Consider the following 20296-nt stretch of genomic DNA (forward strand, 5'->3'; position numbering starts at 1 on the left):
ACCTATCATTTGACTTTAATGCCTCATTCTGTTCTCTCGGCACAATAAATGCCTTTTCTATCAAGTTCCTGCAGCAACTAGCACATTTTTATTGACGCTCTTGTAGATGCTTATTTAGATGGTGAGCTGTGTCTGTTTCCTCAAGATGTGCTGAGGCGAACTCTGAAGTAGGTGTTTCCCACAGGTTTATATCTCCCTAGCCTTTAAAATCTTGTATCCATTAATTTGGTACTTTATGTGGGAGAAAAGCTCTCTGGTCTTTTGAGAAGAACCTGAAATTGCTGGGGGAGGTGTTGTCTGACATACCGATGCAGTTTCAGCTCCTGATCTGATGCCTGTCCATCTGACTGGCTCTGCAAAGGCCAGTTGTCAAGCCTTTTTAGGATGTAAGAGGGATCAGGTGAAAAGTGCTAAGGCATCTGAGGAACAGTGAGGGTGTTTGTTTGAAAAAATGGACTTTCCTCCAGCCGTAAGAGAAAGCTAGCTAAAAAGACCAGAGCAGAATGGGTGGTTGCTTCCATGTGAGATACAGCTAAGGAGAAAATCCTGTGTGGCTGTGTATATACACTGACAACCTGTGTGTTGCAATGAATAGAGCAGCTTTACCAATAACAAACAGTACAAGAAGAAAGAAAGATGATGTTGTGAATGTTGTGTAGCTGCTGTGTTCCAGCACAAGTTGTGTGTATAAGTAAATCAGATTGTAAGCATAGGACTATGAGCCCCCATGGATAGAAAATACTGCAATATATATTGCTATTCCTAAGAAGGTTCCAAGAGGAAGTCTGTCTTTCATACATTTATTTGACATGAGGTTACCTTTCATCCAGGATTAGAACAAAACTGCTTATCCATCCGAGTGCTTCTGACTGATGCTTGGCTATTAGGAAGTGGCAGCTTGGTTTCATGTTGCTTTAGAGCACCTTCAAAGGCCACCATTCATTAGGCTTAAATTTATGTTCCTCTCCTACAAACTGGCTCAGGTGTGTTCTGTATATACTGCTTAAAATTGGGGTTTTTTTTGGAAGTGTGTAATTGGAAGCAAAAGTCATAGGAAGCCAAAGGAGTGACAGGTGCATTTTGCAGAAATTTTCAATTTTTTTCCAAGTTATGAGTTTAATTGAGTTGAAGTGAACACTTTCAAAAGTTCTCTTATAAAATGGGATTTTTGAGAAATGTCCTTTTCCAACTGAAAGGTCAAGTTTGTGGATTGGGCTGTTTTTCCTTCCATTTGTTCCTCTGAAATTAGCCAGAGAACGGACAAAATTCCAGTCTGTCAAAAACTTCCTCAAGTAAAATGTTTCCATTTTAATGAAATAATTATTTATGAAGAAAAAGTATTTTCCAGTATTATCTGGTCAGTTCCTCAGAAGATTGGTTTTGCTTTTTTTCCATATATATTCCTTCTCTGACTTACTGGAGGATTAACATTTTTTATGAGAACACTTCTTTTATTTCTGTGACCTCTTTTGTCTTATGCATGGCTCTGTATATGATAAGCAGGTAAATGATTTAATGTGATGTTTTAGGATGCAATATTGAAGTATTTAACCCAAGCCTGTCTGAAAAGACAAAGAAGAGTGTGCATGACTTCCAGACTTTGAGCTTGCAACTCTATTGAAGTTTATAAGCATATTATTTGTATTATTGAAGAGTGAGTAATTTCATGTCAGAGCCATAGCTGGTCTATAGCTGCAGAGATAATTTGGCATAACAGACACCAACTCAATCATTCCATAATGGAAGCAAACAAGTCCCCGGGTGTGTTACTGATAGGCCAGATTCAAGTTCGAATAGAGGACCTCAGCAATCCCTTTGAACCATGAATGCACCCATATAATTGGCCAGTGAGCTGGGCAGAGGTAAGACCCTTAATCAATCATAGATGTAAGAGTAGGAAATTCAAAGCCCCTATAAAAGAGGATGCCCTCCAATAAATGTTGTGTCTTTCTGCATAAACCCGGTGTGTCATTTTTCTGTCTCCGAAACTGCAGTGATTTCACAAAGGAAAACTATCTATGCAACTGCAAAACTGACTGTTTGCAAGTGCTGTGTATAGATCCAGGGATGAATATGCTCATGGACCTATTAAAATCAGCAGAAGGACTCCGTCTGGTTCAGTAGGCACATTATCAGATGTTAGGTACCTGATTTGAAAAATGTGCTACAGAAGTTTCATATTGACTTGTCAAATTATTACAGAACCTGAATGTAAAGAATCCAGAAATCATAGATAAAAATGTGTTACTTGGTTTATATTTGTGTATTGGACTGCTACCTCTCAGTTTTGCACTGAGATATCAAATGAATTCCTAGTTCGACTGAGGATTTCAGCTTTTCAATGGCTCTTGATGTTTAAGTATTTGCAAAAACTCCTCCCAAAGTTCAGCTAACCCTGAAGCCTGCAATTAAAAAAAAAAAAAAAACAGAAGAAAAGTATTCAGGATTGATGTAAAAAGAGTCTGTGGAGACAAAATTAATGTTTAATTATCCTAGTAACTATAAAAACCAACTGCAGTGCTGGTTGGTGAAGGTAAAAATCTGTTTGGATGTGTCACAACAACACTGTTGATTTACACCTTTTATTGATTTAAAAGCAAAAGATGGAGTTCTTTATTTTCATCTGATGGAATTAGGGGACAAATTGGACTTCAGTTGTTTGAAACATTTTTACCATTTGCAGTCTAATTGACTATAGCTGTAACTTCCACTGTCTATTGAGCAGTAATGGTGATTTATCTATGTAGGTGCTAATTTGCTATAAGGAAAGAAAGGTTCCCAAAACAAAAGGGAAAGTCAGTGACCCAAATAATAGGGCAAGTGTGACCCTGCCACATTCTTTGCCCTATGTATGATCTGCACAGACTGAGAGTAAGTGCTGAATGCCTTCTCACTTTTTAAAAAAATCACCCTGTTGAAATAGAGAAATGAAATATGAAATAGAGGAAATGTCCCTGCACACCATTTGGAATGCAGATTATGCATCCAATGACCCATGTTAATAAAAAGCAACATCTTGAGGGGTGAAGAAATGAAGATTGCAGATCTTTTCAGTTTGTCTTTCTCAGATGGTCTTTCTTCCCTCACTGACCATAATGCAATGATATGGTGTGGACATTGATAATTACATTGACAATTAGAGCATTAAAGCATGCAAAACCGGTATTTGTTTTATCCTGGAATTTGCTTTCCTTTTCTTAATCACTTAAGACATAAATTAAATATCTATTTACATTTGATGTGTACTACCATTGTCACTGAATTTAAAGTTATGGCAGAAATTTGGAGCCTGATTTTTAAAATTGCTTGTTACTTGCAAGTTTGGGTCATGTGAATGAAAGCTGGAAGTACTTAGTACTTCTGAATTTAAAACTTTTTTTCTTTCCATGCAGACATTTATAACTTGACATCTTCAGGCGTCTATATGTATGTGTATACAAATATGTTTGCTTACATGTAATAAATACATACATCTACAGTCTGCCCAGAACTTTTTCTCAGTTAATTTTTTGGGTGTATTACCTAATGTAACAAGGTGGTGGTATTCTGTCCAATTAACTGTTTATTTCTTGATATTTTCTTTCTGTACTTTTCTTTTTTCCTTTTTTTGTTTGGTTGGTTTTGTTTTGATTTTTGTTCTGTTTTTTGTGGGTTTTTTTTTTGTTTTGTTTGGTTTTGTTTGGGGTTGTTTGTTTGTTTATTTTAGCCTTTTTTCCTTTATGTGAGCAAGGTTACAAGGATCATGTTGAGAATGTTGGCAATTTTGTAGTTCTCATATATGAAAATATAAACAAAAAGTTATTGCTTGATTGGGTTTCCTAAGTTGTTTGACAAACCTTGTTGAGATGATGGGGTAACTAGTGTGTTTTCCAGTTTCTGAAGAGTGACAACAAATTCTTTAGTTGACATATTTTGACTTGGCAGCTAGGGTGCTTAGTGTGTGGCAGGTGCTGGAGGAGGATGGCCCCAGGCTGGCAATAGAGCTGTTCCAGCACCCCAGCAGGCTTCTGCACTTGTGGCGTCATTCTCAGCAGCCAGCAGGGCTTGGAAGCTCCCCTGTAAATGGGAGTTCACTGCAAGTGGACCTGATGCATTCCAGATGTACAAATTCAATGACTCAGAAAGCTGATCTTTTAAAAATAGGACTTACAGCGTCATCTTATGGGACTTACAGGCTTTCAGAGGGCGAACTGAACTCACCTGCCAGCCTAAAATCAGTGAGATTTTTTTGAGTTTATTAGTGTGTGAATTTTTGTATAGGAGCATCTATAAAGTGGTTTTAAATGTGTTTTTTTTCTTTGTTGAGATAAATGTCTCTGTTGAGATAATTTTTATATGATAGAGTTGGAACAACAAAGTGGTAGCTTTAGAAAGGAGTGACAAAACCCACTGGTATTAATTTTTGAATTATTTTTTGTGGGGTCAGTATGATTTTATTATGAGAATTTTTAATTATTCATTAGGAAGGAGAGTATTCTCAATTGTCTTCACTTTATGTTAAATCTCAAAGGTCTGCTACTACCAATTCAGAGAACATTCTGTAGCATACATTGCATTTAATATCAACTGTACATAAGATAAAGAGCTTGTAATGTTCCTTTGCTTACTGGAACAATACTTCCAGATTCTACTAATGAGTATAAAGGATGCTGATTAGGTTTTGAAGTGATTGCAAGAAGTGAGATTATAAAGTTCGCGAGAAATAATTCACAGTATTAAATGCTTGGGATTTTTTTTTTTTTTTTGCTTACAAGCATGCGGTTTTGATTATTAGAAAATCCCAGCAGATTGCTGAGCATCTTCATAATTTGTTTGTTTGTCAACAGTATGTGTTGAAATTGGTGCCAAAAGGTTAAATGCTTTCAAGTATTCCCATATACACGAGCCATTAATTTGGTACATAAAGAGCAACAACGCAAATTAGTTTTGCAGTCAATCCTGTACTACATACACTTTTGCAAATCTTTATTTGCACTGATAATTGATTATGAGAATAAAAAAATATTTTGAAAGCAAAACATTCATTTATCAATAGGATTGGTCAGTGTTTGCAGTTGCTTTTAAGTGTGAGAAAGCAGACACATTTCCTGGATACTTCTATCTTCCTCATAATAAGCTGTCATTGAACTGTAAGCCATAATTTTGGACTTAATAAATGAAGATGATCATAAATGAAATAAATAAAGGAAACAAATATGCTACAAATATTGCTTACATTACATGGTGAAGTTACACTCACAATCCATAGCCATCAGCTTAAAACTGGACTCTAGATAATATTCTTCCAAACTTCCTATTCACTAGATTTGGTATGTATCATCAGAAACCCACATTTTGGAACTTCTTGATAAACACAGGCAAATGGAGTCCAGCAAGCTCTGCCTTTGGACGTCTGGTACAGCTTTGATGGGCAGAAGATGCTGAACAGTTTATAAGCAATGCATTTCCAGAAACTCCACTTTTATGCAAATGCCCTGGCTGCAGTAACATGAAGAAGGCTGTCAGAGGAGTGTTAGCAATGGAGGGTCAGACTGCCTTTAAAACAAAGCTCTTGGCCTGCACACCAGCCATCTTCAGAGGACTGCTGATAAGAAGAAGTGTGGTGTGTGCCAACGTGTATGTCCCTGGAACAGCTTTATAGAAATTGAGTGAATGAAAAGTGGTTCCTTCTTACTTTTGGGCTAGCTGTACTCTAGAGGAAATAATTGTGAGCATCTCCCTGCCTTGTTCTCTGGAGTTCTTTGTCCATTTCTGACTAGCTACTCTGTGTTTTCTCTGTGGCACTTCCTCTTTTTCTTCAGGATGTATGAATGGTTCTAGAGTCCAGTGATGACAAACACCAAATTTAGCATTTGTCTGGTTTTGCTAATTTTTAAATGAACACCTGGTATATTTCATGTTATCTTTTACTGTTACTTCTAAGACCTGCAGATCTGTGCATTGATACTGTATATTCTTGTGATTTATTTTTAGCCTTTATTCCTACTTGTTAGCTCATTTTCTGAACAGCCTAGGAGGATTAAATACCAAATAATAAATGTGTGTGCATGAATATCTATATTTACCTCTATGTGTGCATGTCTATGTTTGTACATAATCTGTGATGCCATATTGCAACAGTGTGTTGATTCATGATATATAGCTGTTACCCTTGATGTTCCACTTACAGAAGATGACTCCACCATGTTAGGTCCAGCATAAACATCTAAAGAAAGATTAGTCACATTCACTGGTAATTTGTTACAATTTCCACACTTTTTTTTTGTTTTTAATTTACATCAGTTTCTGGGTTTTATTTGGGCCTGGTTTCAATTTTTTTTCTATCCATAGCATAACTCTAAGAAGGCTGGAATAAGTCTGAATTATTGAGAGACAAACTGTAATAGCTTGTGTATTTGAATGTGGGCATAATATCTTGTTGCATTTTCCCTGCACAATTACTTTACAGTTTTCAACTAATTTATTATCATACAAAGTAGAGCACCTGAAATAGTTTTATGTGAGAATCATAGAGTTTTCCTACAGTCCCAAAATACAGTGTCAGAACCCTGAGTCAGGAGCTGTTTATTCCTAGTATGGCCCTCTGCACTATGCAGTGCAGCACATTCCTGAGCTTCTGACTGCTGAGCTTTTAAACAGTGGAGTTGTGACATTTCTGTAGCAGAAGAAAGCAACATTAGAGGGTGAAAGTTTACCAGAGTTATACCAATGTAACTATTTCTGCCTACAGTGTTGATGACAGAACTTCCTACCTGGCCCTGGGAGCAGTGAGGAACATCTCACTTAACATTTTCATCTCCAACACTGGTGATGATGCCTATGACACCAATGTTTTCTTCAATTTTTCTGGAGAGCTCTTCTTCATCAAAATGTGGCAAAAGGTAAGAAAGGCTAATCTCACTGCAAGCAAGTCTCTTAACTTTAAGCCAATTTAATTACAAATTAAGGATGGACTAGAGGATGGCCTAGTCCACACTACTGAGACATTTGGAAGTTGGTTTTGGTTATGCTACACTTTAATTCCTTTCAGGCTCTTTAATGAGATTTTTTTTCTTTATGGATTGGGAGTGTATAGATTACACCTTCTGTATTTCTGTGGAAGACACATGCCTGTTATTTGTGGTGCACTAATGAAAAAGGAAAACTGTTTGAGATATTAAGAGGTAGAAGGAGACTGGTTGGAAACTGATAAGGTACCAAATGGTGCTGAAATACAAAGTGTAAATACTTTTATTTGGGTGCCACACTACACCCAGCAGTCCTGGTTATCTCTTGATCTGGGCTTCTAGACTTTCTGCTTGTTGAAATCAAGATACAAGGCTTGTTCTTTGCTCGTATCCTGGTGTAACTTTGGGTTGTGGCCAGGGCACATCACTAGATCCAAGAGGTCAAGAGTGCTTTTAATTTCATCCACATGGAGTCAGGTGAATATTTTGAGTTTTAGTCTCTTTTCATTTAGATAGAAATACTTACATGAGTTCATTAGCAGGAGTTCATTTAGAAATAAAGGTGTTGTAATGAATCAAGCTTTTTGCAAACTGATGGCTGTGAAAGCTTTTTGGGTGTGAGTGATGTGACAATAATTGTGCAAAATGGGAGCTGTATGATTGTGACATTCTCTGTTTGTTCCTGCTTTTCACCATTGTTTGTCTCTCCTCTAGAGGTTTGCTTTGCAAGCCGTAAGAGCAATTTTATTAACAGTAATATAACTTTTGCAAGTTCAAGATTAACTTGGTCCACTGAACCAACAAAATTTTGCCATTGTTTGTCATGTTTTATGATAAGTTTAAATTATTATAAACCTCTTAAATTTCCTCACTACATAATAAAAAACCATAATTTTTAATGCATGTTAATTCTCGTAGTGTTCAGTTTTGACTGAACAGTTGCAAACATCAGTGAGTTGTCATTTATTATAAACTTTATTTTCAGCCATTATGTGCTGCAAGTGTGCAATTTATTAGGAGGGAAAAGGCTAAATAAATTAGATAAATTAGAAATGCCTATGCCGCTGTACAACTTCTCCATGGTGAAAGCTTTATGGGAAGACTTTCAGGGTCTGGCCCAGTTCTCATTGACGTCAGTGAGAGGGTTTCCATTCCTTTCCACTAGAAAAGAAACAGAGCTTGATGCCTGTTCTTTTAAAATATTGTTGTCTTTTTTGCATATTTTGCACATACCAAGTAACTGGAACAGCAATTACCTTCATCATTTTCCTTGGCCAACACTGTGAGGAAAGAAGCCATGTTGTTTCCAGTGATATTTTACCTTCAGCTTAGATTTATAGAAGACTTGAAAACATCTGTGCTGAGTGCTGCACAGAAGGAGCAGTTTCTGGAAGCTGCTAACACTCTAGTATTATCTCGCTACTCTGTGTATTTTCTTCTAAGAGAAGCTGGTATTATTTAAAAAATTTACTGCATACATCTTCCTCAGGTCTTGCAAACAGCATCAAAGTATAGTCTGCTATTATTCCTGCTGTTCCAATGTCCAGTGTTCTTATGATTAATTTCATAGGGTTTGAGTTTTTTTAAAAATATTTATTTCATTATTTCAGTAACAATTTTGGAAAACCAAGTTAAAGGATTATGTTAGGCTATTTTCCTTTGTCTCACTCAGCTTTTGCTTTCGGTCAAAATACTATATCATTGGCCTCATAATTTTTTCAGGTGAGAAACTGGATAATGACCTCATAGCCTCAATTATAGTCTTATATTTTCCCTAAGCTCTTTGTGGGGTTTTTTGAGTAAAATATCAGTTTCCATGTCTCACAACCTACTCCCATCCTTTGACATCTAAGCAGATTTTGTTCCTTGTTGAATATTGTCCAAACAAAAATCCAGAACATTAAGCCAGAATAAAAAAAGACAGCACCTAAAGTTTTTCCTTAGTGGAGCAATTTTGGAATCAAAAGAGCTTTGTGTGGTAGGAAGCATTGAGTATCATCTGCCTTTTAATAAATAGTGCTGAAGTGAAATGGAATGAGATCTTCCATGTGGTTGCTTGATTGTTTCTCTGCAAGGTGACTCTGAGAATGATGATCGTGTAGTAGGCTTTTTTAACCTGTCAATGGAATCTGTTCAAGATGTTGTAAGTTCCCTGTGTGTTTTTTTCTATGGCTCCACTGGGGACATTTGTAGTGAATCCAGTGCAGTTTGGTTTTGTTCTGTGGATTGGTTACAATGAGACCTGACAGTGCAAAAGTTTAATGCTGCTATTTTTCAACAGCGTTCTTGAGAAGAAATGCCACATCTTGTGTTTGAAAAACAATGGAGTGGCCTAGTTCAGGGATGATGATGTTACTGTTCCCTGAAGAGTCTGAGTATGCTAGCCCTTCTTCCCTTCCTGAAGACTGAGATTTCATGAGACTTTGTAAATAGAGATACCACCTAAAGATCAGTTGTCCACTGGAATAATTTCACTGGGGAAGTGGTGGATTCCCCAGTGCTGGATGCTTTTAAGATTCATCTGGACAGGGTGCTGGGCCATCTTGTTTAGACTGTGCTTTTCCCTAGAAAGGTTGGACCAGATGGTCTTTGAGGTCCCTTCCAACCTGATATTCTAGGCTTTGCTGTATCTCTGAAAGTTGAAAAAGCATTTGCTGATTGATACTTAGGAGACTCCACTATCTGATTTTTTCCTATTATGCTGCAGCCAGTCCTCTCCATTTCATGGATAAAACCCAGCCTTTTTTTTACATTACTCCTGGCAGATAGTTCTTCTCAGAAGAGGCACAGTATGTGGCATGGGCTGACTTCTCATTCCTCTGTGCTCCTATGGGTACAATTCCTGTGCAACTTTTCAAGACCTCACTCTATGAGATAGGGTTTTTTTTTACAGGTGCATAGAGTACAGCACTGCAGTAAATTTCAAAATGTGTCCACTGAGAAAAGTGTTACTTTTGAAATATGTGTTCTTTAAAAAAAATGGAAAGCAGGAAAGACACTTCACCTGCGTGCTTAGACTTTTTCTTTACTGTGTTGGCAAAGAAATCTTAGTCCCCGCTTCTGTGTAGAGTAGATTATAAAGTACTTTTTTCATCTGAGAATTTATTCTTCCTTTAATTTAATTCAGCTTTAGGAAAGCATTCTATTTCAGAGTCCAAAAAGTCCACCTAACAGAGCTGATACAACTTTCCTATCAAAGAATGCAGTGTTGCAGTGTGCTGAGTCTGGAAAAAGAATACAAAGCTGTTGCAACTAATTTCTGCGCCATTTTACTTCTGTTGGAATTACCTCCTGGCTTGTGTTGTTTTGCTGAAGATGTATGTCAGCAACAGGCACTTTGCTAACCATTATTAGCTGCTGCTCAGTGCAGAGGGATATTTCCAGTTAGTTGCAGAAATAGGTAAGTTAGTACAGTTGCAGAAATAGGTAAGTTTGCTGGCAGTGACAGTAAATGTGTAAGGCAGAGCCATGTCTCTATTAAATGAGCTCAGCTATGGCATGAGATTTTATAGCAATAGTATAAACCGAGCACATTTACTATAGTAACAGCAAAAGAGTGTATAGCATTAATGTCTCCCTTTTCTGCAAGGGCTGATAGGAATCTCTCAGCTAACCCAGCATTGGTTTTGGAAAGAGTAGGTCAGGAGATTCCATTGCTGAACGTCATTCCCTGATGTAGATTGTTCCTACATTTCAGACATCCTTCCAGTATCCAAAACCAGCTGTGTGTAACACACCTGCTGCTTCTCACAACAGCTTTTGCCAAGCAATAGGTGAGTGAAGGTAGCAGGGCCAGACCAGGGCAGGGTTAAGAGTGAGGTTATGGCTTCTTTGGATGCAGTAGTTGCCCACTATTCCTTTGTAAGCATGTACCTGAAACGCTGTTGTGGAGTATGAATATTGCTGATAACCATAGTCATGCTGCTTATGGGCTCTGGGGTTTTACTTCTGATGAATAGTGCGATACTCGCTATGTTACCAAGGAGGTCATGCAGTTTGGATAAGAACTCACTCTTCTTCCCCACTCCCAGAGCTCTTGCTGGCATCTCTTGCTAGGATTGCCCAGGAGGGCTGCAGATGAAGGCAGAGTTTAACTTTTTCCAAATTGGAATTCTTTTGCTCCAGATTCCCACACTGATCAAACTTAGTCCCAGAGTCTTAAGTCTGGCATGGAGAAGACAGGACACATAAAACAAAGATACATGCTCCCTTCTGGGCTGTTGGAAGAAAATTTAGGTCCTGGGTATTCATTATCTCTGTTTTTCTAGCAGTTGCTGCCCCTTTGGATTGATGCCTTTTTCTGAGCCCTGAAATCATGGTTAGGTGATAAAATGCACCTAACTTTTTAAAGGATCCCCTCAAGTGCACAAGATACCCAAGTGTGCTGAAGATACACGCATGCCATAAAGTGAGTACAGTTTTATAAGTTTAGCAAATTAGCATAATTGACAAAAATTCCCAGTTAGAGACACAAGTGGAGAAGTAATTCCCCCTTCTGGTTCCATGCTCTTTTAAAGCTCCCCTTCCTCATTAGTTGTTTATGCGAAAGTGGTGCTCAACCTAGGTTCTCAGGAGAAGCAAAAATAGGATTGGGACCTAGCAATGTGTTTTGTCTTTCCATCTAACAAAGCAGTTAAAATACTAGTTATGAATCTATTTAGTTATACAATAATAGGCTACAGAGCTACAAGTACATGTGAAGAATATATAAAAGCAAAAATCAGTTTTGCATTGGGATCTTCTGGGAAATGAGTTAACATGATCTATCTCAATTCACATCTAACTTGTTAACAGAAACCTTTTAAAGCTTGCTAGCAGAAATCTTTATTTTAATAAGTAAGTGTTCTGATTTAATCCTGCTGGTTTTGCATGTAGTGTGTTCAACTAGCTCCTGTAAACCACTCCAACAGAGGATCAGTGTTGTCAAGTAGTATGGAGGCTCTGACCCCTTGAACAAGTGCATCTGAAGCATTGCCCAAGTCATATATCACTTACATGAAGAGATTTGAACTGTTTGCCAGGAAAGCAAAAGCTTTTATTGCCAAGTTTTGGGAGTATGAGTAGTGTGACAGTAGCTATGCCATATGTTGCCTCTCTGTTTTCGCAAATCGAATGGTCAACTATTGCTCCAGAGTGGACCAGAATGTTTTGTATCCCTGGCGTAGAATTGTCCACTTTCTTAACTATGAAGAAAAAAATGTGTGCAGCTCAAGATATTAGACTTGATTGTTTATTTTAATTTTCTTTTTCTGTGAATGCTCAATGAAACAACTTTTCTAGTTCCCTCGGGGTAAGTAAAGAGCAGTGCTGTCTCAGGTCAGGGGCTGTAAGTGTTATGTAATATACCCCTACTCACAGCAGGCAGGAATTGAAGGCTAGACTGTTGATCCAAACTTTCCACTTGGGATTGTTGTATCATTCCTATCATCAGGGAATGAGCATTGTAGATTTGATTTATTCTTATAGTTAGTAGCAATTTGAGCCTTTTAAATTTTTCTCCTACACTATGATTTATCATGTAGATCTGAGAGATTTTGGTATTTGGGGCATATATAGGGTTTCCATATCTAGAGATATAAATATAGATGTATAAATAATTTTTATTGCTTTATTTTTTTCCCCAAAAAAATTAACTGAATTAATAGAATGAAAAATCTTCAAGTCTTTTGGAATAATTCTGCTTGGAAGGTGTTTAGAAGCTGTGATTTTACAGGACATTAAATCTTGTTCTGCTCAGAGTTGGAAGAACCTGTGTGAGTTTGATTTTTACATACATTGAGAAGTTTTAAGCAGATATATATATATATATATATATAGTGGTTTTGAGGAAGATCCTGGTATGCTTTGTGTGGCTCAGATTATTAAGGGAGGTTTTATGTGATTGCCTAGTTCTGCCCTTCTCACAGGTCTGCCAGGGGAATGATTTTCTAAAAGAAGAACAGCTGTGTGGATGAATACAGTCATGTGAGATGTACTTTTTGTGAGAGTTTAGAAGGCAGTCTGTGCTATAGCAAAGACCATTTACAGTGAATCCTGACCCATCTGCTGGTGTAAATCATCATACTGAAAAGGTGTACCATGCAATCTGGCATTTCTCCATGTCTGGACATCAGCAGAGGTACTGGTTTCCATTCAGCTGAGGTAGGGAAAATGAGAGTCAAAGCAGATAACTTAGGAGACTTCTTCAGTGAGGTGGAGAAGGGCTTCCTGAGCCACAGGCAGGAGCTGTTCACCCTGTTTAACTTAGGAGACTTCTTCAGTGAGGTGGAGAAGGGCTTCCTGAGCCACAGGCAGGAGCTGTTCACCCTGTTTCAGTCTCTGAGTGGCCCATAGCTCACCAGCCAAGCTGCTTCTCCCTGCATATTTTCAGGAGCTGCACAGAGCTGGGAGCCAGCAGTACCAAGTCATGGGAAAGGGCTTTGGCAAAGAGATTTAGCTGCCTCTGTTGTTCAGATTCAGCCACCCCTATCTAGACTATTATTTTGATAAACTGCATTACTAGGAGAAAGGTAAAAACCCTTCACAGAAGATAGAGCCCAGTATATAGTGAACTCAATATACTTATCTTGGATATGCTTATTTAAAGGTTATGCTGTCCCTATGGATCCCAAAGATCACCAGATTCCTGTCCCAGGGTCTCACTTCATTATCATGTTTTGCTCTTAAATTCAATGGACAAAGACTTGCCAATGTTGGAGGTGAAAAATCTGTGGGGCAGGGTTCATCTCCTATGTTCTTAGGATGAGGCTTAAAATTGTCTGGACTTTGACATCCTGCGCAAAAGACCTAAATAAGAATTAATTTGCACAGCTTTCAATGGCTTTCATTACAGCAAGAAATAGGGGGCTATTTTTGTTGTTATTTGAAGCTGTAAGTTTATTGAGTTTCTGATATGAAAGGTCAATTCTGTTTAGGCAGGAGTTTCTGCTGGTCATTTTTATAACAGGCATCTGTGATGCTGTCGGAAGATAAATGACACTCCTGGTGTAAAATCCAATAGAATTGTAAACAAATATATATATCTATCTTTGCAGTATATATGAACATGCATATTACACAGATAATATGTATATGTATATATATTTATACTTATTTGCATTGTTTAATCCTTTAGAATGTTGTAGTCATGGTCTTCTATAGTGGCTGGAAGTAGTGTCAGTTGTTCTTTTTCATCTAGTTGTTTAGTTTTCTCCTGTGAAGCTGATAGGATAAAACCCAAACCCTCTTTAATCTTATTAAACACAAAACATGATGGTGTGGCATACTTTAGGTATAGCCTCTCTGAAATCAATGACAGTGTTGCTGTAGAAAGACTAAAAAAAACCAGCTACACAGTCAAAAACATGAGCAAGGTTGTGAAAAGTTTTTAGCTAAAAATCAAAGTGCCGCTTACAAAATCACAAACTTTCCTGTCAGTGGGTTTTATATCTGTCTTCCTGCTAGCAGGAGCAGTCATGTTAAACCCCATCTGAAGGAGGCCCCAAATCCAGTTTTGGTTTGTGGTTTTTGGTTTTTTTGAGAGGGAGCTTCCTGTGGCATTTCATCAAAACCAGAGACATTGAGCACAGCAGGAAGAAGAGTGAGAAGTATTTCAGCTGGCTTCGTTGCAGGCTCTGGGGGTGAGCAGGAGACCACCTCTTCTCTGTGGACCCCCCACCCAGGCGAGCTGCAGGGGATGCTGAGCCAGGCACATTCCTAGATGGCAGCGCTTTTGCACCCTACCTTTAGGAGGAGGCCAGAAATCCTGCACACGACTTCTGGCCATAACAATCTGCAGACACAGTGAATTCCACTTAGCAAGGGAAAAGGAGAAGTGCATTAAAAAACTGCTCTATAAAGTAGTGTGGTACATCATAAAGCCTTACAAATGATCTGCTAAAATTTTATTTTACAGAAAGAAAAATGTATTTTAAATATGTCTGTTTCAATATCCGAGTGGAATGGGTTATTCTTTTCCATTTCAGCAATGTCCTTAGTTTTCAAGGTACTCATGATGTTAGAAGGGTTTTTGGGGAAGATATCCTGATGGCGCTGTCTCTGAGTTTCTGAAAGACCAAAATCCCTGAACATATGTGGTTTCAAGGAGGCATTTCCTGAGATTTCAGATTTGGCTTTGGTTGCTGGGGAATTTTATGTTGAGCTAAGATTTACAAATTCCAAGAAAATGTGCAGTGCCAAACTCATGATCATTGTTATTACCTTAATGTTATTCTTTGCACTTGAAAACTTCTACCAGTGAAGGATGGAAAGGACAGAAGCATAGGGTAAGGCTTGATTTTATTGATTGTATTCCTCATTATGTATTTGGGTTTAGTGTATTTGAGTTTGGGGGGATGTGTTAAATTATTTGTAAGAGTTTTAGTTTACATTTTCAAACTTTGTGTAATTGATGATACTTGAATTTATTTCCTGAATTCATTGTGAATTTAGGCATTTCATTGTAACACTAAGAGTCAATAGCTGTGTTGCCGTTGAATAAACCAATATTCATTATAACTGAAGCCTTTTACACAGAAGTTCGTCTTACAGTATATCTGGGCATATATTATGCATGCTTTCACAAGCACCACTAGAAAGAAAAAAAGGCTAATTTGTTTGATTTCTGCCTTTTGTTTCCTGTTTTTAATTTTTTGAACAGTATGTTTTAAAAATATGTTTTTGTTGTCGAATAAAAATGTGTGTAACTATTGGATTTGCATGGTAGCAGGGAGGGCTATAGGAGTGGCTTCTCAAAGAAGCTGCTGGATGTCAGTTGACTCCACGACTGACCCACTGCCTTGGTCAAGGCCAAGGCAGTCTGAGATGGTGGTAACACATCTGCAATAAGATATTTAAGCAGGAAAAATGTTATCATGCAGAAATAATTGTGGCCAGAGAAGAGTGAGAACATGTGAGAGGAGCATCTCTGCAGACACCAAAGTGCGTGGAGTAGGAAGGACAAGAAGTGCTCTAGATGCCAGAGCTGAGATTTCTGTGCAGCCCATGGTGAAGCAGCTGTGCCCCACACTGGAGCAAGTGGATGCCCAAATGGCTGTGACCCCATAGGAATCCCATGCTTGGTCAGTCTCCTGCCAGGGATCTGCAGAGCCATGGAGAAAGCAGCCCACACTGGAGCTGGACTTGTGATCCTGTGGGGGACCCACAATTGTAGCAGACGGTTTGAAGGACGGCAGAAGGACAGTGGAAGGGACCCATGCTGGAGCAGTTGGTGAAAAACTGTAGCCCACGAGAAGGACTCATGTTGGAGAACTTCATAAAGAACATTCTCCTGCAGGAGGAACCCCATCCTGTAGCAGGGGAAGGACTTCTTTCCCTGAGCATGGTGCCTTGAGAGGCTACCTAGAACAGAGGCTAGACAGTGTGAAAGGATTAAAGTAGGTATTTATTAAAAAGGCCTTCGAAGGATACACCTTGGCCAGCACAAGAGCCTGGCCATGGCTACACCCAGGATGGACAACAGGTCACACATTTTCACACTTTTTAAAGTTTTGTTCCATTTAGATATTGGGGTTAATTGTCCAATTACAGCTTCATATTATGAAGTCCCATCCTCCCAGATTGTTCTCTTCAATTCACTGTTTATAGTTTCTGGGCCTGAAGCTGCAATGGTGTCCTTGGTTCTTGGACTGGAAAAGGATTGTTTTGTCAAACTAAACTGTGAAGAGAACTTGCTAACATTTTATATGAAGTTCAGAGTTATATACTAATGCAGTCCAGAATCTGGAAAATATGAGAGCTAAAACTTAAGGCATGAAACAGGACACAACAGCAGAAACAACATGTGATGAGCTGACCATAACTCCCACTCCCCATCTCCTTGTGCTGCTCAGAGAGCAGGAGCTTGAGCCCAGCAAGGAGGGAAGGGTAGAGAGAAGGTTTTTTTAAGGTTTGTTTCACTTCTCATTATCCTTCTCCGATTTTGATTTGTAGTAAATTAATCTGACTTCCCCACTCAATAATTTCCCCGCAGTTGAGTCTGTTTTGCTGGTGATGGTTATCGATGAGTGATCTTTCCCAGGCCTTATTCAAGATATCAACCGTATGTTGCATTTTCTCTCCCTTGCCCTGTTGAGGAGGGTAGTGATGTAGTGTCTTTGGTGAGCACCTGGCATCCAGCCAGGATCAAACCACTAGAGTAATAATTAAAAAACAATATCTGTGTTAATAGTGTATGCAGCCACAATTTAATAGTGTGAAATATATATATGTGATATATGTATACATGTATACATATATCTACATGTGAAGTGAGATGAAGGAAAGCTTACCCCAGAGCCCTTTCTTCTCCCAATGATTTCCTCGTCTGATTCTTCCCTGGGTTTTTGGGGAGCATGGACTCATACACACAAGAATGCACTCTTGTTATTAAGCTTATCATAATAATCTTAGGGGGGAATAAAGAAGATTTAAAAAATACATGTTCATCCACAATTCCTTCAAATAAAGGTGTAATCAAATGCAATACGTTTGATAGATTTCAACAGCATATATATTTTGGATATACATGTCAGGGTATGAAGAATACAGGAACAGTGTATAATTCTGCACATTCTTATTCTTGAGTCTTAAGTTTTCTAGATAATTGGATTATGTCTGAACAGGCATTTAATCAAACAAATTTTCGGCAGTTTTATAGAAAGCCTTTTTGTGGGAATAGTAAAATCTTAATTACTTCTGAATTTAGCCTAATGTGTGTCAGAGATACTTTGTGTACTAGTTCATATGATTGCTTTTTAAATATATCACTGTGGAGTCAAACTGATTTTTCCCTTAGTTTTCATTTTACTATGTTTTTATATGTGGAACTTGGAGGACATGGTTTAGCACATAGAAGTTGCCTTATGCTTGGTACTATATTGGTTTATTTGCTAGCCAGTGCAATGCTTTTAAAAGGCATGTCTTCAAAGTTTTGTGAACAAAGGTTTTTGTCTTGATTGGCAAACTGATAGTACATTACTAAGTGATAATAAGATACTGCCTTTTTGTCATGCTTTGGTTTATGTGGATCATGGATTTTTCCCATTCTGTTCATAAGTATCCATTTTTCTGGTGGTCAATGGTGGCACATCTGGTTGGTGGCCAGTCATTAGTGGTGTTCCCCTGATCTCAATACTGGGACCTGTCCTGTTCAGTATGATGACCTGGATGAGGGGACTTGAGTGCTGTTCTGGTTTGAAAGCCAGAAATACAATTTATTAGGAAAAGTGAAAAATGTTACGTGCAATAATACAAAAGAAAAACCACTGACAGAGTCAGAATACAACCTGACACCCTGCTAGTTAGGGTGGTGGTAGCAATCCAGATGAAATGGTCTTGTTGAAGTGATGATCCTGTAGAAAAGATCTGGTATCTCTTGTCCTCTGGAAACCAGTGGGTAAGGGCTGCTTGTGGTGTCCCAAAACCCAGATTATATCCAGGTGGGGATGCTTAGCTCCTCCCCCCTGGGTGGAGCATCTCACAATGCACTGAAATCTTTCTGAGTCATGCTGTGGGTCCTTGATTTCCCCTTAAACAGAAATGGCTCCCAGAGGGAGTTATCTCTGACTCAGGAGTCAAGACATTGATGGGCTCATTAACAGGAGATAAGGAAAAATGATGCCCCTCCTGGTTTCAGCAGCTCTTGAGGATGAGAATAGAATACATCTTTATATTGTAACCTAGGACAAGTGCACCCTCAGTAAATTTGTGGATGACACCAGATTAGGAGGGAGTTTGGATCTGCTGGAGAGTAGGAAGGATTTGCATAGGGTTCTGGACAGGCTGGATTAATGGGCTGATATCAAGATCCAAGTCCTGTCCTTGGGTCACAACAACCCCATGCATAACTATAGGCTGGGGGAAGAGTGGCTGGAAAATGGGCAGTGGGTGCTGGTTTGACAGCATCTGAACATGAGCCAGTGTGACCAAGAAAGCTGATGGCATCCTGAGCTATCCTGGGAATAATGTGGCCAGCAGGACCAGGAAAGTGATTGTCCTCCTGTACTCAGCATTGCTGAGGCCACATCTCAAATCATGTCCATTTCTGGGCCCCTCATTACAAGAAAGGGCATGTCCAGAGAAGGGTAACAAAGCTGTGTGAAGGGTCTGGAGCACATGTTATGGGAGGTGGCTGAGGGAGCTGTGGTTGTTTAGTCTGGAGAAAAGGAGTCTCAAGGGTGACCCTATTACACTCTACAACTACCTGGAAGGAGGTGAGGGTTGGACTCTTCTCTCAGGAAACCAGCAACAGGATGGGAGGAAATGCCTCAAGCTGTGCCAGAGAAGGTTCAGGTTGGACATCAGGAAGAATTTCTTTACAATTGATAAACATTAGAATGGACTGCCTAGGGAGGTGGTAGAATGAGCATCCCTGCAGATGTTCAAGAAACAGCTGGATGTGGCACTTAGTGCCATGGTCTAGTCAACCAGGTGGCTTTTTGACCAAAGGTTGGACTTGATTATATCAGAGGTCTTTTTCAACCTTAATGGTTCTATGATTCTATGATTCTAAGTACTTTCCGTAGTGGAGAAATGTGTAGCTGTACATTAACACATATGGGAATGGGTCATAGAGTCAAGCCTGGCCAAACAGCATAGTTGAAATGTGGCCATCCTCACAGTGAATGAGAGTCAGCTGACCTAACAGCTCTTTGGGGACAATGAATCTTGGTGATGTTTCCTGTATTGTTTTTTTCAAAAAATTAAGTTCAGCAGTTCAGTCAGCAAGCAGGAAAAAGAAATATTTAGCTGGCGTAGTACAGTGAAAGTCAATGTACATCTAATTGGTCTGTTAAAATGAGAGTGTGGCAGCAAAGGAGGTGGAACTTCTCACTGTGGCACCAGATCCCCATTTCTCCTTACAGCTCCACCACATGCCCTGCACATCCCTTAAAAGATCGGAGGAACAAAAACATGATTGGTTTTGTTGACTGCTTCTGAAAATTGTTTTGGGGCCTAATCACTTGAGCTGAATGAACAATTTATGCTGTCTCTTCAGCTTCTGAGGTGCTATGCTTTAAAAATTTGCTGCAATAGCTTTTCACAAGTTAAGATAAAAGTTTATGAGTGAGAGAGAGTTGGAAGTATCTAGTAAATAGAGAAGTTTTTGTCTTTCCCTTTTTACTCAAATATTTGCTGTGTTGGCTGGGATCAGTAAGATAGGTTCCATCCAGGGATGAGAAGGAGAGGTAAGAGGCTTTAATTAATCATACAGAAATAGACATTTTCTCAGAATAAGGAGCAAATCCAAGATGTTTCAAGTCAGGGTTGCTGGGTTTCAGAGTGGGATGTGCCTACAGCATTTACTACTGAGATCATGGAATAGGACAGGAAATTTCTCCCTAATGCCAAAGGAAACTTCATTCTCCTCT

The 20296-nt window shown here is 38.8% G+C and overlaps 1 protein-coding gene across 2 annotated transcripts in view; it reads left to right on the forward strand.

Moving 5' to 3' along the window:
- Nucleotides 1-20296, forward strand: part of ITGA9 (integrin subunit alpha 9) — a 215588-nt gene that overhangs the window by 119088 nt on the left and 76204 nt on the right. For both annotated transcript variants that reach the window (XM_005487011.4, XM_074541806.1), the window contains exon 18: nucleotides 6731-6881. In XM_005487011.4, coding sequence (XP_005487068.1) covers nucleotides 6731-6881 — 151 coding nt within the window. The remainder of the gene's footprint in view (nucleotides 1-6730; nucleotides 6882-20296) is intronic.

Source organism: Zonotrichia albicollis, chromosome 1 (genome assembly GCF_047830755.1).
Source record: "Zonotrichia albicollis isolate bZonAlb1 chromosome 1, bZonAlb1.hap1, whole genome shotgun sequence".
NCBI classification, from domain to species: Eukaryota; Metazoa; Chordata; class Aves; order Passeriformes; family Passerellidae; genus Zonotrichia; species Zonotrichia albicollis.